Source organism: Palaemon carinicauda, chromosome 40 (genome assembly GCF_036898095.1).
Source record: "Palaemon carinicauda isolate YSFRI2023 chromosome 40, ASM3689809v2, whole genome shotgun sequence".
Lineage (NCBI taxonomy): Eukaryota > Metazoa > Arthropoda > Malacostraca > Decapoda > Palaemonidae > Palaemon > Palaemon carinicauda.
This window is the reverse complement of record NC_090764.1, coordinates 51,247,944-51,274,746: the sequence shown is the minus strand read 5'-3', so window position 1 is coordinate 51,274,746 and position 26,803 is coordinate 51,247,944. Positions and strand designations below refer to the sequence as shown.

Below are 26,803 nucleotides of genomic sequence, written 5' to 3'. Positions count from 1 at the left end.
TAAGAATTTATAAAGAACAAAGCAGAACCTTCCCTCAATAATTGTGCGCTTGTTTTTTTTTCATGCAACGGTTTCCAACAGAAATTACGCTTCTTGGTCCTGACAAAGAACCAAAATAATACCAGAGGGTCAAGATAGTTAAATCTTCTATGAACTTGGTATATCGAATCTCACTTGATGCAAGGTTTCTTTTATCCCAGATTCTCCTAGCTTGATTACTCCATGAACATCCACAGCTGGCATATCACAAACTTCTAGCATTCTGCCACATTTTTACTTTGCACTTGCTTGTGTAGTCTTGTGCTGGTACAAATGCATCTCTTCAATTTACCATGTGTTTTTGTAAGACATCACCATCTCCAGGCTTTTTTCCAACACTCGCTGAACTATAAATCTCTTTTTTCAACCATTTGCCATTCTTTTCTTCTCAGTATGCCCTACCCATTTCAAATCTTTGAATGCACTCTTTTCTTTCAGCCTTGCATTGCATCTTTCTGATTTCCTTATTAATTGTATGATGTATGCGAATGACCACGTTTTCCCCATCTACAAAAGTACAAGCTATACACATGCATCATATACATGGTCTAACAATTTCTAATTCACCCATGGAACCAAATTAGTATAATAAATCATATAAAATAGATATCAGAGGATAAAAAAAACACATGTGTACTTTTAGAACAGCCTAGATATTCAAAATATCTATAGGTATAAATTCAAGACTAATATAAATGATTTTACCTTACCTAGGGTAGTGACAATAACAGATCCAATGAATGGAAATTTGAAAAAAAAAAATGGTTCAGTATCCAACATTCTTGAACCTTCTTTAAAAATGATGCTCTCTCTTTGGGGACTGACTTCCACTGTGAAGATTATTAACCAGCTACAGTAATTGCATGATCTATCTTTATTTCCTTGAGAATGCTCATCAGATGCCTTTGATCTTCGAGGCACTAGTGTGTCTCCAACATCATTAGTAATAAGTCCTCCCTGACACAGAAAGGCCTTATTCAAGTCTCAAAATATCATAAATCAACTTTAGAAAAGAGCCATTTCTTGGTCCATGACTATATCCTATTCACAACTTATCATATGCAAGTTTTAGCTTCCTCGATTGCTATTTACCTAAAGTCCAGCAATCTGTACTTCATCCAGGGTACCTGCTGTTACTTTTATTACCCTGTAAATATACTTTTTCTTATATCCTTTGGTGCCCATCCACAAAGCTCTTTTCCAGACAATACTTTTTCCTTTATTTTCTTTCTATCATTTAAGTTTCCACATAACCTTTTTCCCATTTTAATGTTAACACTGGATCATCTCATACAGCAGTTTTAGGGCCCATTGTACACCTTTTTACACCCTTTTTATTTATCAAATAGAAATGTAGGTGATCTGCATAAAGCAGCTCACAGAATTGTGTTTATTTTTTCCTTCATTGCAAGTATTGTTACAACCTTCTTTGATTCTAATATTAACAGAAGGTTATCTGTTTACTAAGCTCTCATGAACATTCCTCTTTGCCTCTATTACCAAAATAAACTTCAAAGGACTAAGGGCTGATCCTTAATGTCCATCAAGACTTCTCCCAAAACCTTATGATGCACTAGCTTCAACCTTATATCTGGCTCTCGGGTACAGTAACATCACCAACTAGCTCAAAGGGTTTCCAAAACCTCTTTGTCTATGAGGGTTTTCAAGCTATATGATATTTTTGTCTTTCATTAAGATAGTTACTTTTTATGGTGAAGATGCCTCCCTTTGAAATAACAGTTAGCTATTGGTCAGTAAAATCTATTAGTCTACTGGCTCTTGATGGAAAGATGTTGATGGGTGAATAACTCCCAAACATGTACAAAGCATAGGAAATTAATATACATTCCAAAGATATGTATAATGTATGCCCTCCACATTCTTTTTAAATAGATACACATGGTGATGGACAAGCACCACCAATCGAATGACCTTAGTGTTGAAAATGAAATAACTGATGACAAAGGTGCAACACATATATAAGGACTTCATGCTGTGTAAGCGACAAAAGGAAAAGAACTACTTCACAGAAAAAGATAATCTTAGCAATTTGTATAGGATAGAACTCAAACATCACAGTTACAGGTGTTTGTAAAGCCAATGGCTTGTATTTAAAACAAACCATAATTTTCAAGTGTACTTGAAAATAAATGTTAAAATAGATGGTGCTCCTATTTGGAAAAATAATTACAATATCATAAACTATACAAAAGTAAGAACAAGACTTCATGACTATAATTCCCAATTTGAGAACACTTCAATAACATAAAATATATATATAAAAAAAAATGATTTTTATATGTTTTCTTCAGTTTGAGACATTTTCAAAAGATTAAATATTTGGAAATTTGATTCCATCAATGTTGTGAATAACAAAAAAAAAATATTTTCTGTTTAAAATAATGTATATATATAAACCAAAAGTATAAAAGCAATTGACATTTTCACAAAATAAAAATTAAAAGACTGCTGAAAGCTGAAATAAATTAGCTTTCATTGGCTGATTTCTAAGTCACCAAGTCACTCAAATGATTGATTAATATTCATTACTACTATTTTCAAACTCATCCTGACTATATCATCTTGGGTCTATCAAACACTACACATGTAGTAAGAATCCTCAACATCACAAAACACATAAAATAGGCAGAACAATACTAAATAAATAAAGGACAGTATGTGCTTACAATTTAATAATGTCGTTTTCACCAACATACTACCAAAAATAATATACTGAACATTTATTTTATTGTACAAAAAGTCCTCAACTTACAAACGTAATAGGTTGCAAGAAACTGTTTGTAAGTCAAGTTTTTAAATTGGCCTAGGGTAGGCCTAACCTAATTTCCAGCGGCAAAATTCAAGAAATAGTCACATTTCATATAAACTAAATATCAGATTATTGCAAATGTTGCATTGCGTATCGTATAATATTATTTAATTACAGTATTTCATTATCGTATTAGAGTATACAAACTTTTGATACATGTGAAATCTATGATTTCAGTTGGATTTGTGCTTGGATCTCCAAATGTTTGTAAATCGAATGTGTGTAAGTTGAGGACCTCCTTTTTTTGGTTAAAAATATAAATGATCTTGGAATGGAACACAAATCTATAGGAAAGCAAATGAATATCTCTTGATATTTACTGTGACAATGACCATGATTTCACTACACCTTCCTTAAAACTTGTCGTGCTCACATTCGAGTCTTCTGTAATTTGATCAACTGTGTGGTAGCTAACAAGTGAAGCGTTGTCGTCATATACCCTTTTTTCCTAAAATCACAAGTTAGTTGGCTCTTCTCTTTGAGACAAACTACAAAAGTAGAGCCGTCGTTTCTAATTTCCAATAACATTATCCCTGAAGGAAGATTTGTACAAAATTTTTCAAAGGTTACAGGATGAAAATTTGAAGTAACCCTTTGATGCCTATACTGTAGTTACAATCTCACTTCCAACAAAGCTGTTTGGCATAATTAAAAAACTACCCGGTAACTCATACGATAAATTTCAACACCAGTTTATGGATTAAAGAAATATTTTTAAATCATATTAAATACACCATTAAATTCAAATTTAACTTTGCTTCTAAAAACCAAAATTTTAATGATAAAATCTGACACTCCTATACTAGCCTAATGCTCCAATGGCTTTTGTCTCCATAAGCATCGTATGTTGATGTTACCCCTTGAAAGTCAGATATTTCCCATTTTATTTCCTTTCTTATATACTAATGTCTCTAGTAAAGCAATGAGACTTGCCAGCAACTCACAAAAATAACATGCTGCATATCATATAACACTTCAGTCTCAGAGCCCAATAATTTCCTTCTTGACACCACTAGTCAATGGGCTACTTGTATATAAACATGAGGCAAAGATGGAAATAAATTTTATCATTAAGATTACATTTATTTCTATGAAGTTGCCCTGATGTTTTGCAGACTCCCACACTCTAAGGGGTGGTGGGTAATTGGTGAAGGAAAAATATACAGCGTTTAGTTTCCCATAATCAGTTAAATATCAACATAGACTTAACCATAATCTAAGTTTTTGGGTACTCTAAACTCCAGATTGACATTTTTTCATTACCTTTTGGGATTAATATGCTGTGAGCAGTCTTAAGGACTTTCCTGTAAAGGCTATAACAGGGAATCCAAGAAAACCAGTTTGCAATGATAGAGAACCACAAGTTTCAACTATACATAGCACCGAATCTGGATTTTCATGCATTGGCAAGAGATGCGTTGAACCCAGACCCAAACAGTCCTCAATTTATTTGTTTCCTCCGAGTTTGATTCTTAAGACTTTGAACATCCTTAAGGTCTTCTCAGGGCCAGCTGTGTTGGTAGCTCCACATTGGCTGAACAACCCATAGTATCCACTGCTCCAGGGTACACCCTGCATCAGAGATTAGGGAGTTGGAATATCATCGCTTCCTCCTTTCTGACCCACAACCTTCCTGCTTGGATCTTCTCTTCATCATACACAGTAAGGAGTTTTTAGTTCACAAGATATATTTGATGGGCTGTAAGAGGTCTTCTCCCACTAGACAAAACCAGTGGAAGGCACAGATGATCTTCAGGTGGGATGTCTGTGTGTCAGATAACCCCAGACTTTTGTGGGGATCAGAGATAAAAGAGTGTCTAAGACAACTTTTTATGAAAAGAATTTATAGAAAATACAAATTATGTTTTCCCCATACAGGATTAGTGATGTCAGTATACCTTTTGCAGCCCCCCCCCCCCCTTTTGGGCATCACTTACAGTTCTTTACAGTGTTCCTTTCACACATTGCTGCATCTGCTGTATATTCTCTAATTTTACCTCTGTTGTCACTTCCTTTTTTGCTTCTTGCTTTCTAACCTCATCTAATTAATTTCATGGTGCAACTGCTGGGTTCACCCCTCCCCCAGTTTCACCTGGGCACTGAATGGCCTCACAGGCTCCAGTGCTGGGGTATGTAGCAAATTCACAGATCCAATCCAACCCAGTTTTTTATTTTCATGCAAAGGCTCTTTAATATTGCAAGAAGGGATTTTTCAAAATTGATAGCTGAAAATTACTTTGTTTGAAATGTTTAATGTGAACAGAAAATTATATTGAAATTAAAGTTATCTGTATCAAATAATCCAATAAGAATTAATTTGTTTAGGTAAGAATTTCAATAAGCATTCTATTAATTTATTGTACTGTTATGAATGAATTTTTAATTTTTTTTTGAAAAGATTATCTTAAGGATATTCATAAGGTTACCATCAAGTTAATTTTAATCATTTCCCTGAAGTTGGTGGCTGTTATAAATTTGCCTAAGAAATTTTTTTCCATAATATTAGATTCAGTTGTACGTAACTATCATTGTATAACAGTGAATTGTATGTACATTTTTCTTACAGTTGCTGCTTACAAGAAGTAAACAAGTTCCTTTTCTATTGCGTGATTTACTTGTCTCTTTGGAAGATAATGAATTATTAGGAAAACCAAAGGTAAGATCAATAGTGGTTTATTTGTTTCTTTTTTCATAAATTGACAATGAAATGAATATAATAATAAAGCAGTAGGTTAGAAAATTGATCATTTAAATGTGTTCATGTAGAAAGCCTACAGCACTACAGGGAAGTTCAAACTTGAATGGAGATTTTGTAAAAATGTTAGAGCAGTAAGAATGATGCTATTTGAAAAGAAGGTCTTGAGTTATATACCAAAGACATTTAGCCTTTCTTTTTAAGCGATAAAATAAGAATTTTTGAGTGGGTTTTACTATCCAGTTTCACTTCTGTATACTGTATTATATATTTTTTAATATAGTACAGTACGATTGTTTGAAATGCTAATAATGCTGTTAAAAGTTTATATTTTACAGTTTCTATCTCTAGTTTTATAAAATAGTAAAATTATATATAGACAAAGTTCGTAGAATTCTTGATATTTTTTTATGTAACTAGTTACAGGTAATTACGGTAGATGGGCATATAGGGATTTCGTATACTTATGCTACTCCATAGTTGTTTCAATGATAAAGTTCATTTTGCGTATTGCAACTATGCTATGTAGCATGCATTGCAGGTTTTTGCATGTAGCTTTTGTAGAGTGAGATCTACATAATTATCTTTAAATAATTTTAATGTCTAACTAGGCATTATATCTTAGCAATACCATGCTATGCGGCATGTCTTAGCAATCCACGTTTCCCAACGGTTATATAAGCGGATGAGCAACCTGGTGGAGTATCGAGAATTCTGGGTGTGGAGGAAGTAACCCTCCCCCTAAATCTTGATGAAGCCATTGATAGCAGGGTGACAGATTGGGTTTAAGGTTTGAGCCAAGATGTCTTTTCGGCTTTTACTCCTGATGCCTGGTGGATGATTATACTGAAATTAGTATGGACCAGCAGGGGTCGCTTGCCTTAGTTTGATAGGCACTGCGCATCACAAGGAACTGGCTATCTTTTGATGAATTTAGCTAATGTATCCTCTATGGATTTAGTCAGTCTATGGAAAGAGAAAATATCAGAATGGCCTCCAGTCCCAGGCATAGCAGCCTGTTAAGAATCTCTGTTTATAAATACTAAAGATGAGTTGAAAATTGGTAATTGGAATATTAGAAAAGTTATAGGAAGTGAAAAATGAATTATGAAATGTAGTTTGGATATCTTGGCCCTAAGTGAAACACATCGTAAAGAGATTGGTAAGGAAGTCTTAAAACAAGGCAATTTATGTAATATATATCTATTCAGTAAGGACAAATGGAGTTGGAAGAGAAGGGGTAGGAATGATGATGACACCAAGAGCAGAAAAGGCATTAACGGAATTGAGCGCTGTAAATAATAGTTTGTTGCTTTCAAAGTTTAAATCAAAGCAGTGCATGCAATATAAGTATTATAGTTTGCTATACAGCAACAAATGATTCCCCTGAAGAAAGGAAAGATGAATACTATGAAAAACTGCAGAGTTTAATTTATGAGATCCCAGAGAAAGATATGAAAATTGTGATTGGTGATCTTAATGCTAAAGTTGGAAGGAATGATCAAGATATAGAGAATGTGATGGGTGTTTAGGGTCTTGGCAAAGTTACACATGAAAATGGAGCACATTTTATAAGCTTTTGTACACCAAACAATCTTGTTTTTGGTGGTACTCTTTTTCAGCACAAAGTCATCCACAAATTTACATGAACTTCACCATGTGGCAATTACAAAAGTCAAATAGATCACCTAGCCATTAATAAAGAGAGAAGGAGGACTCTGAGAAATACAAGAAGTTATAGAGGTGCAGATATTGGTAGTTATCTCCTAGGGAGAATATTTAGACAGGAAAACAGATGAGGCTGACAAAGCTATGAATTCAGGTAGTGGCTATAGTGTAGGAATTGCTCATAGAATTATCAATGAAACTTCTACGAGGCAAAGAAGAAGCAGCATACAGTATACCCATCCAGGAGAGAGATGGATCTGTTATAACAACAGAAGATGAATAAAGGCAATGCTGGATGGAACACTTCTGTGAGGTCATGAATAGTAGATATGAAAGAAGTAATTTTATTGATATACCTGAAGTTGAGGAAGACCTTGATGTGCCCATGAATAAATTCAGTGTATTTGAAGTCAAAGTTATCATTAAAAAACTCAAGAGATGGAAAGCCTCTGGAGACATGATGAAATAACTACTGAAATGACTCAAAATACTTTCAAGATTATTTTGTAGAATGTGGCAGGAAGAGCCACAATCTGATGAATGGGAGCTAGGAGTGTTAGTGAAAAGGGCTGTAGAGTGTTTAGTGTATATACAGTAACCATCACAATTTTGTATGTTTTTAGTACAGCTTTTGTTGCTAACCCATTTTAATTGTTCTTCAGACTAGCATAGCCTAATGCATTTTGCATTCACACATCTTAATTTATGAATGTTAACTTTAATGGTGGCATATCATGTCTGTTATTTTAGTTGCTTTTGGTAGTTTGCTGCCAAAAATATCTCAGCCAATGGTAATTATATCCAAGTAGGCTAAATTCACCATATCTTTGAGCTCCGTCATAGCCCCCTAGAATGTGTTGTATCTGCTCTTTAACCCCACCCTTGGCTTTTAGCAGTCACGGTTTTATGCAAGGAATATGAACATCAGGATCCTTTGTGGGTCCTAGGTCGGTGCCGCAGGTAATTGCAAAGCTGAAGGCTCCAAACTCATCACCACCTACCTGCCCATCCATGGGGTCGATGTCCAACCCTAGAGAGGACACTCCGAGGAGATAGGGTCCTCTAGATGGAGCATTCTTTCCAAACCTTGATACCCAAGGGCGGGGAGCCGCTCTCGCAGGCCGGAGAGATTCACCATCGTCCTGAAAGAAGTGAGGGGATTAGTGATGAAGGAGAAGACCGTTCTCAATAAGTAATGCATACATAAATCCGGATCAAATTCAATCGTCGCCCAAGTATACCAAATAGAAACATTAGAACCAACTTACCTCATGGGTCAGGAGTAGGGAGGACCTCTCGTAGCAGATTGTGCATGACTCCGGGAACCATACCATGTAGGCGGGCCTTCTGTAATAGAAAGGAGACATAAGTCTGGATGTTCCTTGAAACTCTGGTTAGTGATCCCATTCACAGGCTGGGATCAACCAAATCAGTATAACTAAAAATAATGGCTATTTTTATGCATATATTTAATTATAAATATGAAGTATAAAATAAAAATAATGGTTATATTTATGCATATATTTGATTATAAATATGTATAAATATGTACAAATATGGATAAATATCCATACAACATCGTGTTCAAAATAGAAATAAATTTCTACTCAGTACTTGGGATCGAACGCTAGCCCCTTCTAATGAAAAGCCAGGTCGAAACCAACCATGCCATGAGAGGCTATCTACTGTTCCTTGAGACTCCGGTCAGTGAACAGATGAATCAATAGTATACTAATATCCAGTAACCACGTAACATGTAACTATAAACCTCATCGGTAAAATAATGTTAACCCCGGTTCTGAACGTCTGAGTCAGGGGTGGCCAACCTATGACTCATGCGCCAACAGTGTCGCATTGTACGATTACAAGCGGAGCACTATACCCCATAGATAGTAAATTGAATGACTTTTCTTTAAAATTGCTAAATATGTTCATATATTTTCATTAGGACTATCAAGAATAACTAATGAATATTATCAACGCAAATTCAAAGTGTCATTAAAGTAAGTACAGTTTACTTTGTATTCATGTTAAATCCTTTCCTTTACATCTAAAACAAAAGATTGGCCACCCGTGGTCTGAGTGGTCTCTGTTGCCACCGGAGACCCTGTGACAAAGGTCCGTCATAGTGAAAACGTGATCATCAGAGGTAAGATAATATTAACCTCAATGCTGACATCTGTGTGATATCCGGTTAAGCCGGAGATTCGATAAAAAGGACCGTAATAATGAAAGGTGATTATTCATGAAAAGGGGTTCGTACCCTGGTTCTGATCGTCTGATTGATCTCTGCTTGTACCGGAGATCCGGTAACTAAGGTCCGTCACCGTGAAATCGTGACCCTCATCGGTACGATAACATTCCTCCATACTGAATTCCTGTGTTATCTCCAGTGAAGCCGGAGATTCGATGAAAAAAGGGCCGTTATAATGTAATTGTGATCAATCATGACAAAGGTTCGTGTGCAAAAGGCCTCAGCCGGAGTCTGAGTGGCGGATTTCACCGTTGCACTCCAAATATCTGACTAGTTCTCACCCAATGAGTATCCATTATAGCGGAGTATAACTCAAGGCGGAGCTAAGGGTGTCGTCATAAAGCGACCCCAAATAATGACTCATACACTAACGTAACCTATTAATAGTGCTAGCTCTATTAACAGTAACCACATCAATAAATCGTGAATATCATTAAACGTAATATCATCCACTCGGAGAATAAGAGAAGGCAGGAATAACTCGTGACCGTATAAAACGGAAGACGGGAAATCCACCTCCTCTACTCGAGCTTAATAAAGAAAACGAGAGAAGGGGTAACTCGTTTCTGTAGAAACAGAATACGAGCACTCTATGCTCATGCTCTCAAGGTTACATAATAAAAACCAAAATCACACAATAATATGATAAGAATAATGATAAAATTGTAATAACCAAGAACGAAGAATAACGACAACGTAACAATTAAACATAAAGATATAGTCTAAATCAAGCACCTTCCTGAGGCATGAACATAACTATAACAAAGACTAGATCGATATTCTTCGTCCAAATTGGACTTGCTAGCAAATAAATACCATAGTAAAAAACAATAATAAATAATGATAATAATATTGGTCATAAAACGTAAGTGATATAACCTAGATGACAGAGTACCAGAAGGGCAATATTAACTTGAAAAACTACCGAATCGAACAAAACCAAAATGGCTGCCGATACCGAGGATGGCCAAGCCTCTTCCAAAATTAAAATCCACATTACTGGAACGAGAACAAATGCCCGGTACTGAAAAAACTGTCAAAACAAACTATGGTACTTAACATTGGTAAAGGTGAAGTAGCAACGTCAGTCACGTTGAATTAACGACAATCACTTTCGAAACACACCTTACAAAATAAAAACGACTTAGCGGGCAAGTCCAAAACAGAAGGATGACCTGGAGAGCGTGAGTAGTAGGTGTCGGTAGGGTAGCCCAACTGTATTCTCTAGGGCCTGTCACGGCCCTCCCCTTTGATGAACGGATTATTTAAATGGAAGACAGCCTGTGAATAGTGGTTTACACACGCCCTTGTTAGATATACGACACCAACAAGGTGCTCGCGTGAGGGTTGTAACTTCTGCATTCCATGCTTTTATCTTTCTCTAGTATATTTGGAAGATTTATATTAGAAAAGAAGGACTTTTCACCAGCTGTCACAGGTCTCTCCCCAGAAATAGATTTTTCCTTCGTCAAAATCCCTTATATATGTGAATACACAATTTTAGTCAAATTAGTCGGTTAGGTTAAGCATGGGTGTGGAATTGATTGATTCCCAAAGCCATTATATGATAGTTTTATATTTTATATCTTGAATAACCCATAATTATTATTAGCCTGATTTTTGTAGTATTTCAACTTACAATGTATTGTTTTGGAATGTATGAATATATTTGGAGTGTAAATGTTCTCTCCCCTCCAACATTTGTTAGAGAAATGAGGAGGTACTAGCATGTAGCTCTCTCCCCAAGTGACTTGATCCTCCTCTCTCCCATGTTTATTTGATATAGGTATTGGATGGAGGGCAGGGTTACTCAAATTGAATCTTGGATAGGATATGTATTCTTTTCCTACCCATTTGCTTTTTAAGCCATTGTTTCGACCACTATGTAGTTAAGGAAAAGAGTAAAACCTAGTTGTAGCCCTCTTTCCTTGCCCTTCAATTTGACGAAGGGGCGACTATCTACTTGATTGTTATAGAAAGGATTTAGTCTCCTTGATTTTAGTTTTTCAATAGAGTTAGCCATATCCAAGCTCCTCAATTTCCTGTATTTGAAGATGATTAAGGTTCTAATTAAGTATGATTTTACCCTTTCCTATATATTGACTTTGTAAGCCATGGATTTTGACTACTTTGTAATTAGGGAGAAGAGTAACCTAGTTTTGGCCTCCTTCCCTTACCTATGGATTCATCGAAAGGGTGACTCTACTTGATAGTTGGTGGAAGTGGTTAGCCTTACCTGAGCCTAAAGCCTTGACAATAGTAACGTCTTGGGGGGGGGGGTTAGACTTCTCTCCTTGGAGATTATAATAATTTTTTTTTTATAAATGAAATAAAGACTAAATGTAGCCAAACCCGATTTAGTAATCCAGCTAAACGTAAATGATGCACGAGAGTGTCGCTGGCATACCAACTTGCACGCATGTTGAAGCAAATCTTGGGACCCTGTAACCTGCCCTTTCTGTTTTCAGTGGATTCATTCTGCCCGGGATAAGGATCCACAAGCAGCAGGATTGAGAGAGAGGGCCATTAGTCCTTTCATCTGGTTAGCTTGCTAGGTTGGCCCTAACCTAGGTTACAGCCGGTCAGGCAGGTTAATATTCCTCCTGGTTTCAATCAGTTTGCATCCCGTCTGGATGCTTCAGGTAATGCTAAGGTAGTTGAAGCACTGATATGTTCTCTCAATGGGGATCCTTCCCAAGGCTCTACAATTCCTGGAAGTTTCAGCGCTCCATCCCCTCCCTTTTCGTCCCATCCTGAGGACCTGGTGGTGGAGGGACTTTGTGATTTTGCAGTCAAGAGAAAACTTCAGTTGAGGTGGTATCTTCAGATTTTAGTCTTCCAGGTTTGGTGATGAAGAGAGTGGCAATGGAGGCACTGGCTTCTATGGAATTTGAGTAGAGACCTAGTAAGGAACCCTTCGCATCTGGCACAGGATGTGTTATTTTACCCAAATCAAACGTTATTGATGCAGGGGCCTTGATCTTTCATTCAATGATATAACATTTTAAAATTTTGTTACATTCCCTTTGTACTTGTCCCCAGCTTAACCATAAAGAGGTCTCCAGATGACATATAAGTCTTACAACTTATCACTTGACAGAGTCAGTCTCAGAGGTGTTGGTTTCCTTGTAGACCACAGAGTCCTAGGTGTTACAGTGGTTGGGAAGACAGTGCCAGGCCAGATAGCATCCCTCTTAGAAAAATGGTCAAGATGCTGAAAGAGACTCCATCCTTCCCAAGGAATGTAGTCTCCTTTTAGGGGTTGTATCCTAAGAGCTCGAAGGATTCTCAGAACTTGAAGCCTCTCGTGAAATCCTTTTTTTTTTCCCCCAAGAATGGTATACTAAAGTAAGCACTAATCAGTTGGGTGCTGTTTTTCCTACCATTGTAAACAATTTTAGGAAATCAAAATTTGATACCTGGCAGATTGTTTAATCAGGTTTCTGTCATGGCTTCTGGTTGTGGGACCTGCAGGGGAATCTCAGATTGCCAGCAATGGCAAAGTTACTGTATAAGCCTACTTACAATGCTTTGCAGAACTTTATCAGAAAAAAATTTGAGGCTGCCACAGGTTGGCGGGTTGTGATCTGGAGAAGATAGAAATGGAGTAGTCTATTTAGTGACCCTCTATGTAAGTTACTTTTATGCCAAGCTTCAGTGGATAATGTGCAGTTAGAACTTTATTCTAAGAAATGGATATAAAGATTTTGGCCCTACCTAAACAATAAGAAACCTTCAATGACAAGGCTTTGGCCTATAATAGGGGCAGCAACAGTCCCATGGGCCACTAGCAGAGACCAGCACCATATGCATCCCAAGCCTCATCAGTCTACACCTAAGTTTCCTTGATAAGAACAAAGGAGGCAAAATTATTCTGCTTAGGTAGAGTTTCAAATTCCTGGTCCTCGGGGATTTTTTTCTTAGGAATAGGGCAACTGGAAGCAAACCAGGAGAAACCAGGGTGTTGGTCAACCGGACCTCATTTCATGAATGTCCTCAGGTCGAGGATCGTGGATCTCCAAATCATCTCCATGATACTATTTTTATCAGACCAAAACCCTGGAACTTGACTTCTTTGTAACAAAGTGGTAGACAAAGGAGTCATAGAAAAATACAATCTCCTAAAATTCCAGGTTAGGCTACAGTAAAGTAAGACTTACCCGGGAGAAGAGTGATCTTCGACACATCAGATGGGGCGCATTCAAAATGACGACCATCATGTAGTGAACCCTCGCTACTTCGCGGTTCGACCATCGCAGATTCACCACTTCGCGGATTTTTTTCATAACCCATATATATATATGTATCGCGGATTTTCCGGAAATTTCGAAAATACCGCGATATCTGAAGACCCCAAATACGATATTTCGTTACCTGTAATTCCATTAATACTGTAATTAGTAATATCTGCTCTTACTGATTGTTCATTGCATTACATATGACATATAATTCAGCACAGAAAGAAATAAAACACGAAAAGAGAATGTGATCATACGATAATTCAGTACTGTATACAGTACGTAGTAAAATTAAATCGAACATGAAACGCAAATCAGATGCAGTCATACCATATTAGAATGGTGTAAGGCTGCTGTTGGCTACTACTGTACTACAAATGTAATGGATGTGCTTCTTTTCCATGAATCTTTTGTATGTATACGTACGTAGTACTGCATCCAATAATATTCTTTGTTGCAAAATTCACATTTCGAATAAACGTACGAGAGAGAGAGAGAGAGAGAGAGAGAGAGAGAGAGAGAGAGAGAGAGAGAGAGAGACACATCCTACAACAAAAGTGTAAAATAGCGTACGTAAAGCTGTATTATTATTATGGTTATTATTATTATTATTGTTGTTGTTGTTATTAAAATTATTATTATTATTATTATCATTATTATTATTATTATTATTATTATTATTATTATTACAGTATCATTATTTATTATTATTATTATTATTACTGTACAGTATACTGTACGCAGGGTATCTTGTACTTTGAATTGGTAACCTACATAGCATATAAGACGGGTTGTGATTGGTTCAAGCGCTGATAGATGACGAATCAGAACTCAAGTTTTGTTATCTAGCCTGTGATTGGTGTTTTGCCCGCATCTCCAACTTCCAGCATCTTTTCGCGGCCACTTTCTCTCCCGCCGTATCTCTGTGTAGACGTTGTTAAGTTATTGTGAACTTTAATCTGTGCTGTGCGTGACTGTTTTAAGTTGAACTTTTTGTTAAACTTTCTGTTAAACCCTACTGTACAATGCCTCCCAAGCGTTCTGCTTCTACTAAGGCTGGTAGTGAGCCTAAATGCCACCGAAGGATGATGACGATTGCTGAGAAGGTGACGCTTCTCGATATGTTAAAAGACGGTAGAAGTTTTGCGTCCGCAGCCCGCCATTTTGGAATCAATGAATCCACCGTTCGCTATATCAAGAAGGACGAGGCGAACATTAGAAAGACGGCTGCAATCACCTTTAGCAGATCAGCGAAGCGAGTCGTTACCACGCGTGATAAAACGATCGTACGCATGGAAGGTGCTTTAGCTGTGTGGATTGCCGACTGCCGGAAGAAGAACATAGCCTTGGATACGAACACCATCCGAACCAAGGCTTTGAGCTTGTATGAGAATTTTGCGGCAAAGGAACCTCAAGACGACGATGGCGACCATGCTGAAGAAGATGATGATGTAGATGAACCTCAACTAGGGACATCCACTGATTCCCAGCCTCAGAAACAACGTTTTTCCACCAGCAAAGGATGGTTCGCGAAGTTTCAGAAACGCTTCGCCCTGAAAAGCGTTTCCCTGCATGGCGAGGCTGCTTCCGCTGACACTGCCGCTGCTGAAACTTACGTGAACCAGACGTTCAAGAATATTATCGCCGAAGGTGGATACAAGCCGGAACCAGTCTTTAATATGGATGAGACCGGCTTGTTTTGGAAGAGAATGCCGTCGCGAACTTTCCTGTTCAAAGAAGAAGCCAAAGCCTCTGGCTTTAAAGCATTCAAGGATCGCGTTACCCTCGTGATGTGTGGCAATGCTGCTGGATTTTTGCTAAAGCCGGGGCTTATTTATAAGTCGAAAAATCCTCGCGCTTTGAAAAATAAAAATAAGAATCTCCTTCCCGTGTACTGGATGCATAATCCAAAAGCATGGATTACGAAGATGCTGACCTCCAACTGGTTCCACCAGTGTCTCATCCCGCAAGTCAGCAAATATCTCTTAGAGAAGGGCTGGCCATTCAAGATCCTTCTCCTTATGGATAACGCTGGTGGACACGCAACTGATCTGTCGCATGAGGGCATTCAGGTTGAGTTCCTGCCACCCAACACCACGTCATTAATTCAACCGATGGACCAGGGGGTTATCAGGGCGTTCAAGGCCCTCTACACGAAGAATACCTTGGCGGACCTCGTTGCGTGTGTGGATGCTGCCCAAGATAATGAGGATGAAGATTTTAACTTGAAGGCGTACTGGCGGCAGTACACCATAGCCACGTGCCTGAAGAATATTCAGAAGGCACTGCAAGAGATGAAACCTGCAACCGTGAATGCGAGCTGGAAGAAGTTGTGGCCCCAGATTGTTTACGACGACGAGGGATTTACACCTGCTGAGATTCAACACTCTGCAATACGGAAATCTGTGCAGTTGGCTGCCATAATTGGAGGTGACGGGTTTGGCAACATGACGACTGAAGACGTCGACGAGTTGTTGGACTGCCGTTCCCAGCCGCTAACTGACGCAGACCTAGAAGACCTGACGAAATTGGCAAGTGAAGAAGAGAGTGAAACGCAGGAAGAGACCCAAGAAAATGTCGAAGAAACGGGCTTAACATTAGAACGGCTTGCCAAGGCCTGCTACCATGCGAAGGAGTTGAAAGAAATGTTGCAAGAGTGGGACGAGGATATGGTTCGGTCTATGCAATTCTCCAACAAGGTCGATGACATCATGACTCCCTACAGGATGCTCTTAGAGCAAAAAAAGAAGCAGCGGCAGCAACTTCCGATCACAATGTTCTTCCAGCCTCGCAAAAAAGAGCCAGTTCCTCCTGCTAGTACGCCTTCGGAAGAAATTGAAGAAGTTTCCCAGGAAGAAATTGAAGAGGTGTCCCAGGAAAAGACACCTCCGTCTGAAGAGACGTAAAATACTACTATCATTGGCTGCACAGTAGAAGACATCATCAGCTTCATCATCATCATTTCTGCTGTGCAGCAAATTCATCGCCATCATCATTCAAGTTTTTCTTCAACTTCTTTCGTGGTGAGTACAGTAACAATCTTTATTTTTTACTTTAATATTCTAACATTTTAATATTTGTGCCTGTTTTAGTTTATTACTGTATGCATTAAGTTAAAGGGAAGGTTTTAAAAGTCTGAAGAGTATACATGTTGTAACCTATCATATTTTTTTTTATTTAAAATTTACATTTACGTACTTAAACAATCTCTCTCTCTCTCTCTCTCTCTCTCTCTCTCTCTCTCTCTCTCTCTCTCTCTCTCTCTCTCTCTCTCTCGTAAATTGTTTTCCTGCTTTGCTACGTACAGTATGTACTATATGATTTTATATAGATACGGTAAATAATATTTGTAATATATTTTCTAAAAGCTTTTACTGTAAATATCATTATTTATCACTTTCATCATGCGCGTTAAATGCCTTCTTTGTTCTGAGCGTGGTTGTTTACTGAGCGTACTTTATGACGCCGTCGTTTCAGGCGGCGTCATAAAGAAAAACCTTTCATTTGGAAGTCCTAAGAAAAATTAAGTAAAACATTGGTAATAACAAAATCAACATACTGTACTGAATAATCAATATAATCGATGCAAAAATATATATGTTAAATAAATAGGTAAATATGGTGTCGCTACTTCGTGGATTTTCACCTATCGCGGCCGGGTCTGGAACCTATCTACTGCGATAAACGAGGGTTCACTGTATGTCCAACAATTATTACACTGAGGGTCTTGGAGCTGTACTATAGATCCAAGAGACGATTATTGGCACATCCATATTGCTTTCCCCTTCCGATCGTACCAAGGGTTTAGACTCGGGACAGGTTCATATACAGTGAACCCTCGTTTATCGCGGTAGATAGGTTCCAGACGCGGGCACGATAGGTGAAAATCCGCGAAGTAGTGACATCATATTTACCTATTTATTTAACATGTATATTCGGACTTTTAAAACCTTCCCTTGTACGTAGTACTGTTAACAAACCACCCTTTAATGTACAGAACACTTAATGCATGTACTACAGCACCCTAAACTAAAACAGGCACAAATATTAAAGGCGATTTTATATCATGCGTTTCCTAAACACCTAAAAAGCACGATAAAAAATGGCAACCATTGTTTTGTTTACGTTCATCTCTGATCATAATGAAGAAACAAACTCATTTAGTGTACACATATATGTATAGGTTAGTTTTTGCATCGATTATATTGATTATACAGTACTGTATGTTGATTTTTTTATTACCAATGTTTTAGTTTACGTATTTTTCTTAGGACTTCCAAATGAAATGTTTTTCTTTATGACGCCGCCTGAAACGACGGCGTGTACGCTCAGTAAACAACCACGCTCAGAACAAACAAGGCATTTAACGCGCATGATGATAGTGATAAATAATGATACAGTACATACAGTATTTACAGTAAAAGCATTTACAAAATATGTTACCTTACAAATATAATTTATACAGTATTGTACGTAGCAAAGCAGGAAAACAATTTACGAGAGAGAGAGAGAGAGAGAGAGAGAGAGAGAGAGAGAGAGAGAGAGAGAGAGAGAGAGAGAGAGAGAGAGAGATTGTTTTACGTACGTAAATGTAAATTTTAAACAAAAAAAATATGATAGGTTACAACATGTAGACTTTTAAAACCTTCCCTTTAACTTAATGCATACAGTACGTACAGTACTAAACTATAAAACAGGCACAAATACAGTTTTAGAATGTACAGTAAGAATATTAAAGTAAAAAATAAAGATTGTTACTGTACTCACCACGAAAGAAGTTGAAGAAAAACTTGAATGATGATGGTGATGAATTTGCTGCACAGTAGAAATGATGATGATGAAGCTGATGATGTGTTCTACTGTGCAGCCAGGTAGTATTTTACGTCTCTTCAGACGGAGGTGTCTTTTCCTGGGACACCTCTTCAACTTCTTCCTGGGAAACTTCTTCAATTTCTTCCGAAGGCGTACTAGCAGGAGGAACTGGCTCTTTTTTGCGAGGCTGGAAGAACATTGTGATCGGAAGTTGTTGCCGCTGCTTCTTTTTTCGATCCAAGAGCATTTTGTAGGGAGTCATGTCTTCATCGATCTTGTTGCAGAATTGCATCGAGCGAACCATATCCTCGTCCCACTCTTGCAACATTTCTTTCAACTCCTTCGCATGGTTGCAGGCCTTGGCAAGCCGTTCTAATGTTAAGCCCGTTTCTTTGACATTTTCTTGGGTCTCTTCCTGGGTATCACTCTCTTCTTCACTTGCCGATTTCGTCAGGTCTTCGAGGTCTGCGTCAGTTAGGGGCTGGGAATGGCAGTCCAACAACTCGTCGACGTCTTCAGTCGTTATGTCGCCAAACCCGTCACCTCCAATTATGGCAGCCAACTGCACAGATTTGCGTATTGCAGAGTGTTGGATTTCCGACGGAGTAAATCCCTTGTCGTCGTAAACAATATCGGGCCACAACTTCTTCCAGCTCGCATTCACGGTTGCAGGTTTCATCTCTTGAAGTGCCTTCTGAATATTCTGCAGGCACGTGGCTATGGTGTACTGCCGCCAGTACGCCTTCAAGTTAAAATCTTCATCCTCGTCATCTTGGGCAGCATCCACACACGCAACGAGGTCCGCCAAGGTGTTCTTCGTGTAGAGGGCCTTGAACGCCCTGATAACCCCCTGGTCCATCGGTTGAATTAATGACGTGGTGTTGGGTGGCAGGAACTCAACCTGAATGCCCTCATGCGACAGGTCAGTTGCGTGTCCACCAGCGTTATCCATAAGGAGAAGGATCTTGAATGGTAAGCCCTTCTCTAAGAGATATTTGCTGACTTGCGGGATAAAACACTGATGGAACCAGTTGGAGGTCAGCATCTTCGTAATCCATGCTTTTTGATTATGCATCCAGTACACGGGAAGGAGATTCTTATTTTTATTTTTCAAAGCGCGAGGATTTTTCGACTTATAAATAAGCCCCGGCTTTAACAAAAATCCAGCAATATTGCCACACATCACGAGGGTAACGCGATCCTTGAATGCTTTAAAGCCAGAGGCTTTGGCTTCCTCTTTGAACAGGAAAGTTCGCGACGGCATTCTCTTCCAAAACAAGCCAGTCTCATCCATATTAAAGACTGGTTCCGGCTTGTATCCACCTTCGGCGATAATATTCTTGAACGTCTGGTTCACGTAAGTTTCAGCAGCGGCAGTGTCAGCGGAAGCAGACTCCCCATGCAGGGAAACTCTTTTCAGGGCGAAGCGTTTCTGAAACTTCGCGAACCATCCTTTGCTGGCGGAAAAACGTTTCTGAGGCTGGGAATCAGTGGATGTCCCTGGTTGAGGATCATCTGCATCATCATCATCTTCAGCATGGTTGCCGTCATCGTCTTTAGGTTCCTTTGCAGCAAAATTCTCATATAAGCTCAAAGCCTTTGTTTGGATGGTGTTCGTATCCAACGCTATGTTCTTCTTCCGGCAGTCGGCAATCCACACAGCTAAAGCACCTTCCATGCGTACGATCGTTTTATTACGCGTTGTAACGACTCGCTTCGCTGATCTGCTAAAGGTGATTGCAGCCGTCTTTCTAATGTTCGCCTCGTCCTTCTTGATATAGCGAACAGTAGATTCGTTGATGCCAAAATGGCGGTCGGCGGCCGCGTAACTTCTACCATCTTTTAACATGTCGAGAAGCGTAACCTTCTCAGCTATCGTCATCATCCTTCGGTGGCGTTTAGGCTCACTACCAGCCTTAAGAGAAGCAGAACGCTTGGGAGCCATTACAGTAGGATTTACAGTAACAAAAAGTTCAACTTAAAAAAGTCGCAAACAGCACAGATTCACACACTTAAGAACGTCTACTCAGCGATACGCGGTAACAGAGAGTGGACGATCCAGCCCCGCGAGAACTTAGATGCTGCGGGTAGGAGATGCGGGCAAAACACCAATCACAGGCTAGATAACAAAACTTGAGTTCTGATTCGTCATCTATCAGCGCTTGAACCAATCACAACCCGTCTTACAGTACTATGATGCGTAGGTTACCTACTCATAGAAGATGCCCCGCGCATACCGAACGTACGTAGATTAAGTAAATACCGTAATAATAATAAATAATGATAATAATACTGTACAGTAATAATAATAATAATAATGATAATAATAATAACTAATAATTTTATTAACAACAACAACAATAATAATAATAATAACAATAATAATAATACAGCTTTACGTACGCTATTTTACGCCTCTCTCTCTCTCTCTCTCTCTCTCTCTCTCTCTCTCTCTCTCTCTCTCTCTCTCTCTCTCTCTCTCTCTCTCTCGTACGCTTATTCGAAATGTGATTTTTGCAACAAAGAATATTATTGGATGCAGTACTACGTACGTATACATACAAAAGATTCATGGAAAAGAAGCACATCCATTACAGTACACCATTCTAATATGGTATGACTGCATCTGATTTGCGTTTCATGTTCGATTTAATTTTACTACGTACTGTATACAGTACTGAATTATCGTATGATCACATTCTCTTTTCGTGTTTTATTTCTTTCTGTGCTGAATTATATATCATATGTAATGCAATGAACAATCAGTAAGAACAGATATTACTAATTACAGTATTAATGGAATTACAGGTAACAAAATATCGTATTTGGTTGTCTTCAGATTTCGCGGTATTTTCGAATTTTCCGGAAAATCCGCGATATGTATATATATATATGGGTTATGGGAAAACCCCGCGAAGTGGTGAATCCGCGATTGTCGAACCGCGAAGTAGCGAGGGTTCACTGTAAATTTAAAGTACAGTAATGCCTTTCAGCCTCAATATTACCTCAAGAGCATTCACAAAACTAGCAAAGTCAGTGATCAACTCCTTCAGTTGCAGAGTTCAGGTCATTGCCTATTTGCATGATTGGCTAGTTGGGGCAGATATGAAAGAATTTTGCCTTTGGATATTGCAGTGACTAATATTTCAAAAGCCACAATAAGCCTGCCAAAAACATTTCCGTAAAGAATTCAATGCATGTTCAGCTTTTTCTCTGGACTGTCTTCTCTAGATGGTAACTGGGGAATGTCTTATTACTTCTTCAGTTTGCTTTCAAGAACTTCCATTGTATGTGGAGAAGAGCAGCTCGGAAAGGGTTTTGAGACAACCGTACCCAGTTACCCTGTTGCTGTAAAAGAATTTTCAGGGTGTGCACCGCAGTACCAAAGACCTTATCCATGTTGAACCAGTTAGTCCCTCCCCTGATATCCATGATTCTTCATACAGATGCAGCAAGGTTGGGTTGAGAAGGTAATTCAGAGGAAACCTATGAGTGCAAGTAATGCTCCCATCAGTTCACAGCATTTCACCTGTATGTGTTAGAACTGTTGACAGCCTTCCTGACACCTAAAGAAACTTAATCCAAGAAGGTACTTTTATTTCAAGATTTTTATAGCCAACCTGGGAGCGGTTTTTATTTCCTATGTCTAGACAGACAGCTGTAGACAGAGTTGACCTGGGTTCAGACCGCTTTCTAAGAGATTCTAGAGATAATCCATGATCTCCAGATAGACCTGTTAGCAACAAAAGAAAACCACAAAGTTCCACTATACAGAATGTACAGTAGCTCCAAATGTCAATTCGCCGGCAGTGCCAAGAGATGTGTTGAGCCCGAATTGGAACAGATGGCCCTTGATTTATCGGTTTCCCCAAGAGATGTGTTGAGCCCGAATTGGAACAGATGGCCCTTGATTTATCGGTTTCCCCAAGAGATGTGTTGAGCCCGAATTGGAACAGATGGCCCTTGATTTATCGGTTTCCACTGAGTGATTTCAAATGTTTCGAATAAACACATTATTGAGTTGTTGGTTTGATTATTGCTTTGGTATTAACCACATAAAAGTGATTTTAATGAAGGAAAAACCTATTTGTTCCAACACGGAGTACTTACCTCGAACTACTTTCTTAGGAGTATCTGGGAACTCTTCCCAACCGACCAGAATTTTGAGTAGTTTACCCTATTCCCATTTTCTATGAGGGCTAACCTCAGGCGGAGTGACACTCGCCCTGAGGCGACCCGGGGTCGGAGAGCATGCTTGCTCAGGTCGCGCTCCTCAGTAAGTTTCTGATCGCGACGTGATTATCATCTCGCCACGCTCTCTTCACCCAGTGCGACCCTTTGTGTCTACCATGCGGTCCCCACGCGATACCCACATGTTCATTCCCTATCCTTTCCTCTGTGTTCCTGTGTCTCTTGGTGTCTTAGTGTTGTGCGATGGAGCATCCCCGCCGTTGCCCTGGGCCTATGGCCGGTAAATCTTGTGGTGCTTTTCTTTCTAAACCCGATGTCAATCCCCACTCCCTGTGTTTGTCGTGTAGGGGCAGAGTGTGTTCCCCTACAACCACGTGTCCGGAGTGCGAGTCTTGGACCGAGATTCAGTGGGTCCTCTACGGCACTAAAAAGAAGAAAGCTGCCAAGAATTTGCCCAAGAAGGCCAACTTTTCTTCTTCGTTGGTTTCTCCTGATGCCTCGTCGGAACGGGGCTCCCTACCACCTTCCCCTACCTAGAGTAGGGGACGAGGTAAGTCCGTTGCGGGGAAGCGGCCCATTGCCCTTCCCCAAGAGTCTGAGATGTCTGTGGGGGTTGATATTGTCTCAGTTCAGGCATGTGGGGGGCCTGAGGGAAGGGCGTGAGTGTGTTCAGGAGACGAAGTCCTGGTGCCTACAGGGCCCGTCTCTACGGAAGATCCTATGTTGGGGAAGACGGGTCCAACCTCTTCCCCAGCATCCTGGGTTTGTGTTTCAGGTGCTTCAGCGACCGGGGGAGACGCCGAGAAGGAGGCAGGTTCATCAACTTCGGACCCCGCCGCATGGGAACAACCAAGGACACCCTTAAGGTCTCCCATGAGGTTAGAAGAGGAGTTCGATTCATGGTTCGCGCGCAAGATGGTCTCCCCCAGCGCCCTCGTCAACGCTCCCGCCCGTCTTTCTACAGCCCTCTTCGCCAGAAAACCGACACGGAGTTCCCCCTACTAATTTGGACGACTCGGGATATTGGGCGGACTCACTCTCCTCCTCCTCGTCATCCTCTTCCTCAGATTCGTCCTCATCGGAAGACGAAGGGCCGTAGTCCTCGAAGAGAAAACGGGAGAAGTCCCGATCTTGTTCTAGACACAGCAGGAAGAGATCCAAGACCTCAAGAAAAAAACTGAGAGGAGTCGCTCCTCGAAGGATAAGTGGGTGAAAATTACTGTACCCCGGAGTGAGCTGTTTAAGGCTACTTCAGCCGCGGCCACTTCCGGTTGGCTTCCTAGAGCCTCATCTTCACCCTCTTGACACGCCTCCTCCAGCAGACCCAATCACCGTCAGGGGACGTCGCATCAAGCCCCCCTAGACGGCTCTAAGTCCACGAAAGCTCCGACTCCATCAGCCCAACGGAGGAAGACGCTCCTCTGGACGGAAGGCTTGGCCTCATCCTCGGGTGCTTCGGCGGTCTTCCTCGAGCACCAGGGGCGCCCTTTGTACCTGGAGAAGCCTACAACCACGAGGGCCCCCGCGGGACAAGGTAGACCCTTGACGGATACCCTCGTCCCAGCGGATCCGCCCGCCCTGCGGGCAGACCCGTCAGTAGCGAGGCAGGAGAAGAAACTCCTCCCTTCCCACACACCCCCTCCCGCCATCGATGAGTCTTCTCGGGCGGAGGAGCTGGTAACGGAAGCCCTGGTAGAAGGAGGAGAATGCTCATCAGATGACATCTCCTCTTATCGGAAGGTCTTGGCCCTCATCAGATGGCACCATAGGTTGAATGAGCCCAAGCCCTCGGCAGAGCAAGCCTGGCTCTCCGGGCTCAGCAGACTCGTAGACAACCCGGTACAGCAGAAGCCTTCCTTGGCGCTCCCCCTAGCACGGGACGTGAAACTAGAGATGGAGCACATTGACAAATACCTAGCCAGCCAGGCAGACACCCCTAGGAGTCAGAGTACCTCAAAGCTACTTCCGGGCTTTAAGACCCAGAAACGTTTTTACGTGCCGGAAGGACGTCGTGGGGGACCCCGCACAGTCGAGTCGGCAATCACCATGTTGAACCAAGGGGCAGCGGAGGACAGAGCATCCTCGGCCCCAGTTTGCTTTTCCCCAACGGAAACTTCGATGATGGTAGACATGGCCCTAGATCTAGTCTACGTGTCTTCTTGGTTGGACTGGTGGGCCTGCACTCTGGTGGGTTTCCAGTCCTCGCATGATCTCTCCCTGCCTGAGAACCAGTCCTTGCTAAGGGAACTGATCAGTTCAGGGGGTAAAGCGTTAAAATTCCTCTCATACCAATCTCTCTCCCAGGCCACCAACTGGGTCCTGCGGAAGAGAGACACAATCCTGAGCAAATTAGTAAGGAAGTTGTCCGATCGAGAAGCAAGGCTGCTGAGAAACTCCTCGGTTTGGGAAGAGTCGGTGTTTCCCATCAAGTCAGTTGAAGAGACTATGGAGAGGGTCAGAAAACTGAAGGATGTAGGAGAACCCAGACCCCCTCCCGTAAGACGTCCAGTTCACACGGCGGACGTCCCCCATACCTCTCATGCCTCGCCAGTCCAACCGAGGAGAGAAGCCCCAGCGGCTTCTTGGCTCCAGAACCCACAGCCCCTCCGTAGGGGTAACTCTACCCCTCAGTCTGGCTCTAGACCCTCCTACGCCAACTCTAGGAGAGGTTCTAGCCGCTCCTCTAGGAGGAGATAGGAAGAGAGGCCCCCTACTCCTACCGGAGCCTCAAGTAGGGGGATGCCTCAGACACTCTTGGCAAGCTTGGCGGGATTACGGGGCAGATCCCTGGACCGTAACAATTCTCAAGGAAGGATACAGGCTGCCCTTCCTGGCGGAGCCGCCCCCTCTAATTCCGGCCCAACAGGCGGAGTGGTTGGTGCCCAAAGACCCCTTGAAACGTGCAGCATTACAAGAGCAAGTGTCGGCCATGATCACCAAAGGAGCTTTAGAACCAGTCGAGAATCCTGGGCTGGGGTTCTACAGCAGGCTCTTCCTGGTGGAGAAGTTGACGGGGGGGGGGGGGGGGTGCAGGCCAGTCATAGACCTGTCAGCCCTCAACAAGTTTGTGGCAAAAACCGACTTCAAAATGGACACTGCGAAGACGGTGTTGGTGGCCTTGAGAGAGGGGGACTTCATGATGTCCCTGGACCTCAAGGACGCCTACTTCCAGGTTCCCGTTCACCCCTCCAGCAGGAAGTTCCTGAGAATAAAGTGGAATACCCAAGCCTTGCAGTTCAAGACCCTCTGCTTCGGGCTGTCGACAGCTCCTCAGGTCTTCACGTGAGTCTTCACAACAGTTTCAGTCTAGGCACACGAACAGGGCATTCGCCTGATCCGGTACCTAGACGACTGGTTGTTACTTTTAGCTTCAGAGGAAGCACTGAAGGAGCAAGGTGCGAAGCTGCTACGGCTCTGCAAGGACTTGGGTATCACAGTCACCTAGAGAAGTCGCAGCTGACCCCCACCCACCAGGATGACCTACCTTGGGATGGTCCAGGACACCCAGTTGGTGAGAGCCTTCCCCTCCCTGGAAAGGCTGGACAATCTAGACCAAGTGCTACAGTTCTTCTTAACGAGCCAACCCAGGAGAGCCAAGGATTGGCAGAGGTTATTGGGCCATCTGGTGTCACTAGAAAAGCTAGTCTCACAGGGGAGGCTCAAGCTCAGGGGTGTTCAATGGAACCTGAAGGAACTCTGGGCCCCAGGGGAGTCCCCGCACAAGATAGTACCAGTTCGCCCAGAGACGAAAGAGGTCCTGCAGTGGTGGCACGACAGAGCGAACACCTTGAAGGGAATGCCCTTTGCATCCGATCCTCCGGAGATGTTATTCACAGATGCATCAAAGGAGGGATGGGGTGCACATCTCTTCGACGAATCAAGGAAAGGGAAGTGGTCCCTCGAAGAAGGGACCCTACACATAAACATTCTGGAGATGATGGCCGCTCAAAGAGCATGTCAGGAATTCGTGCATCTCCTCCGGGGAAACACCGTGGTGTTGTTGTGCGACAACGCCACGGTGGTGGCCTACGTAAAGAAACAAGGAGGACTAAAATCAAAGGAGCTATGCACTCTCT

The 26,803-nt window shown here is 41.2% G+C and overlaps 1 protein-coding gene across 2 annotated transcripts in view; it reads left to right on the top strand.

The window, feature by feature from the left end:
* LOC137631777 (endoplasmic reticulum membrane-associated RNA degradation protein-like) overlaps nucleotides 1-26,803 on the top strand; it is a 275,307-nt gene that overhangs the window by 146,993 nt on the left and 101,511 nt on the right. For both annotated transcript variants that reach the window (XM_068363736.1, XM_068363735.1), the window contains exon 5: nucleotides 5,436-5,525. In XM_068363736.1, coding sequence (XP_068219837.1) covers nucleotides 5,436-5,525 — 90 coding nt within the window. The remainder of the gene's footprint in view (nucleotides 1-5,435; nucleotides 5,526-26,803) is intronic.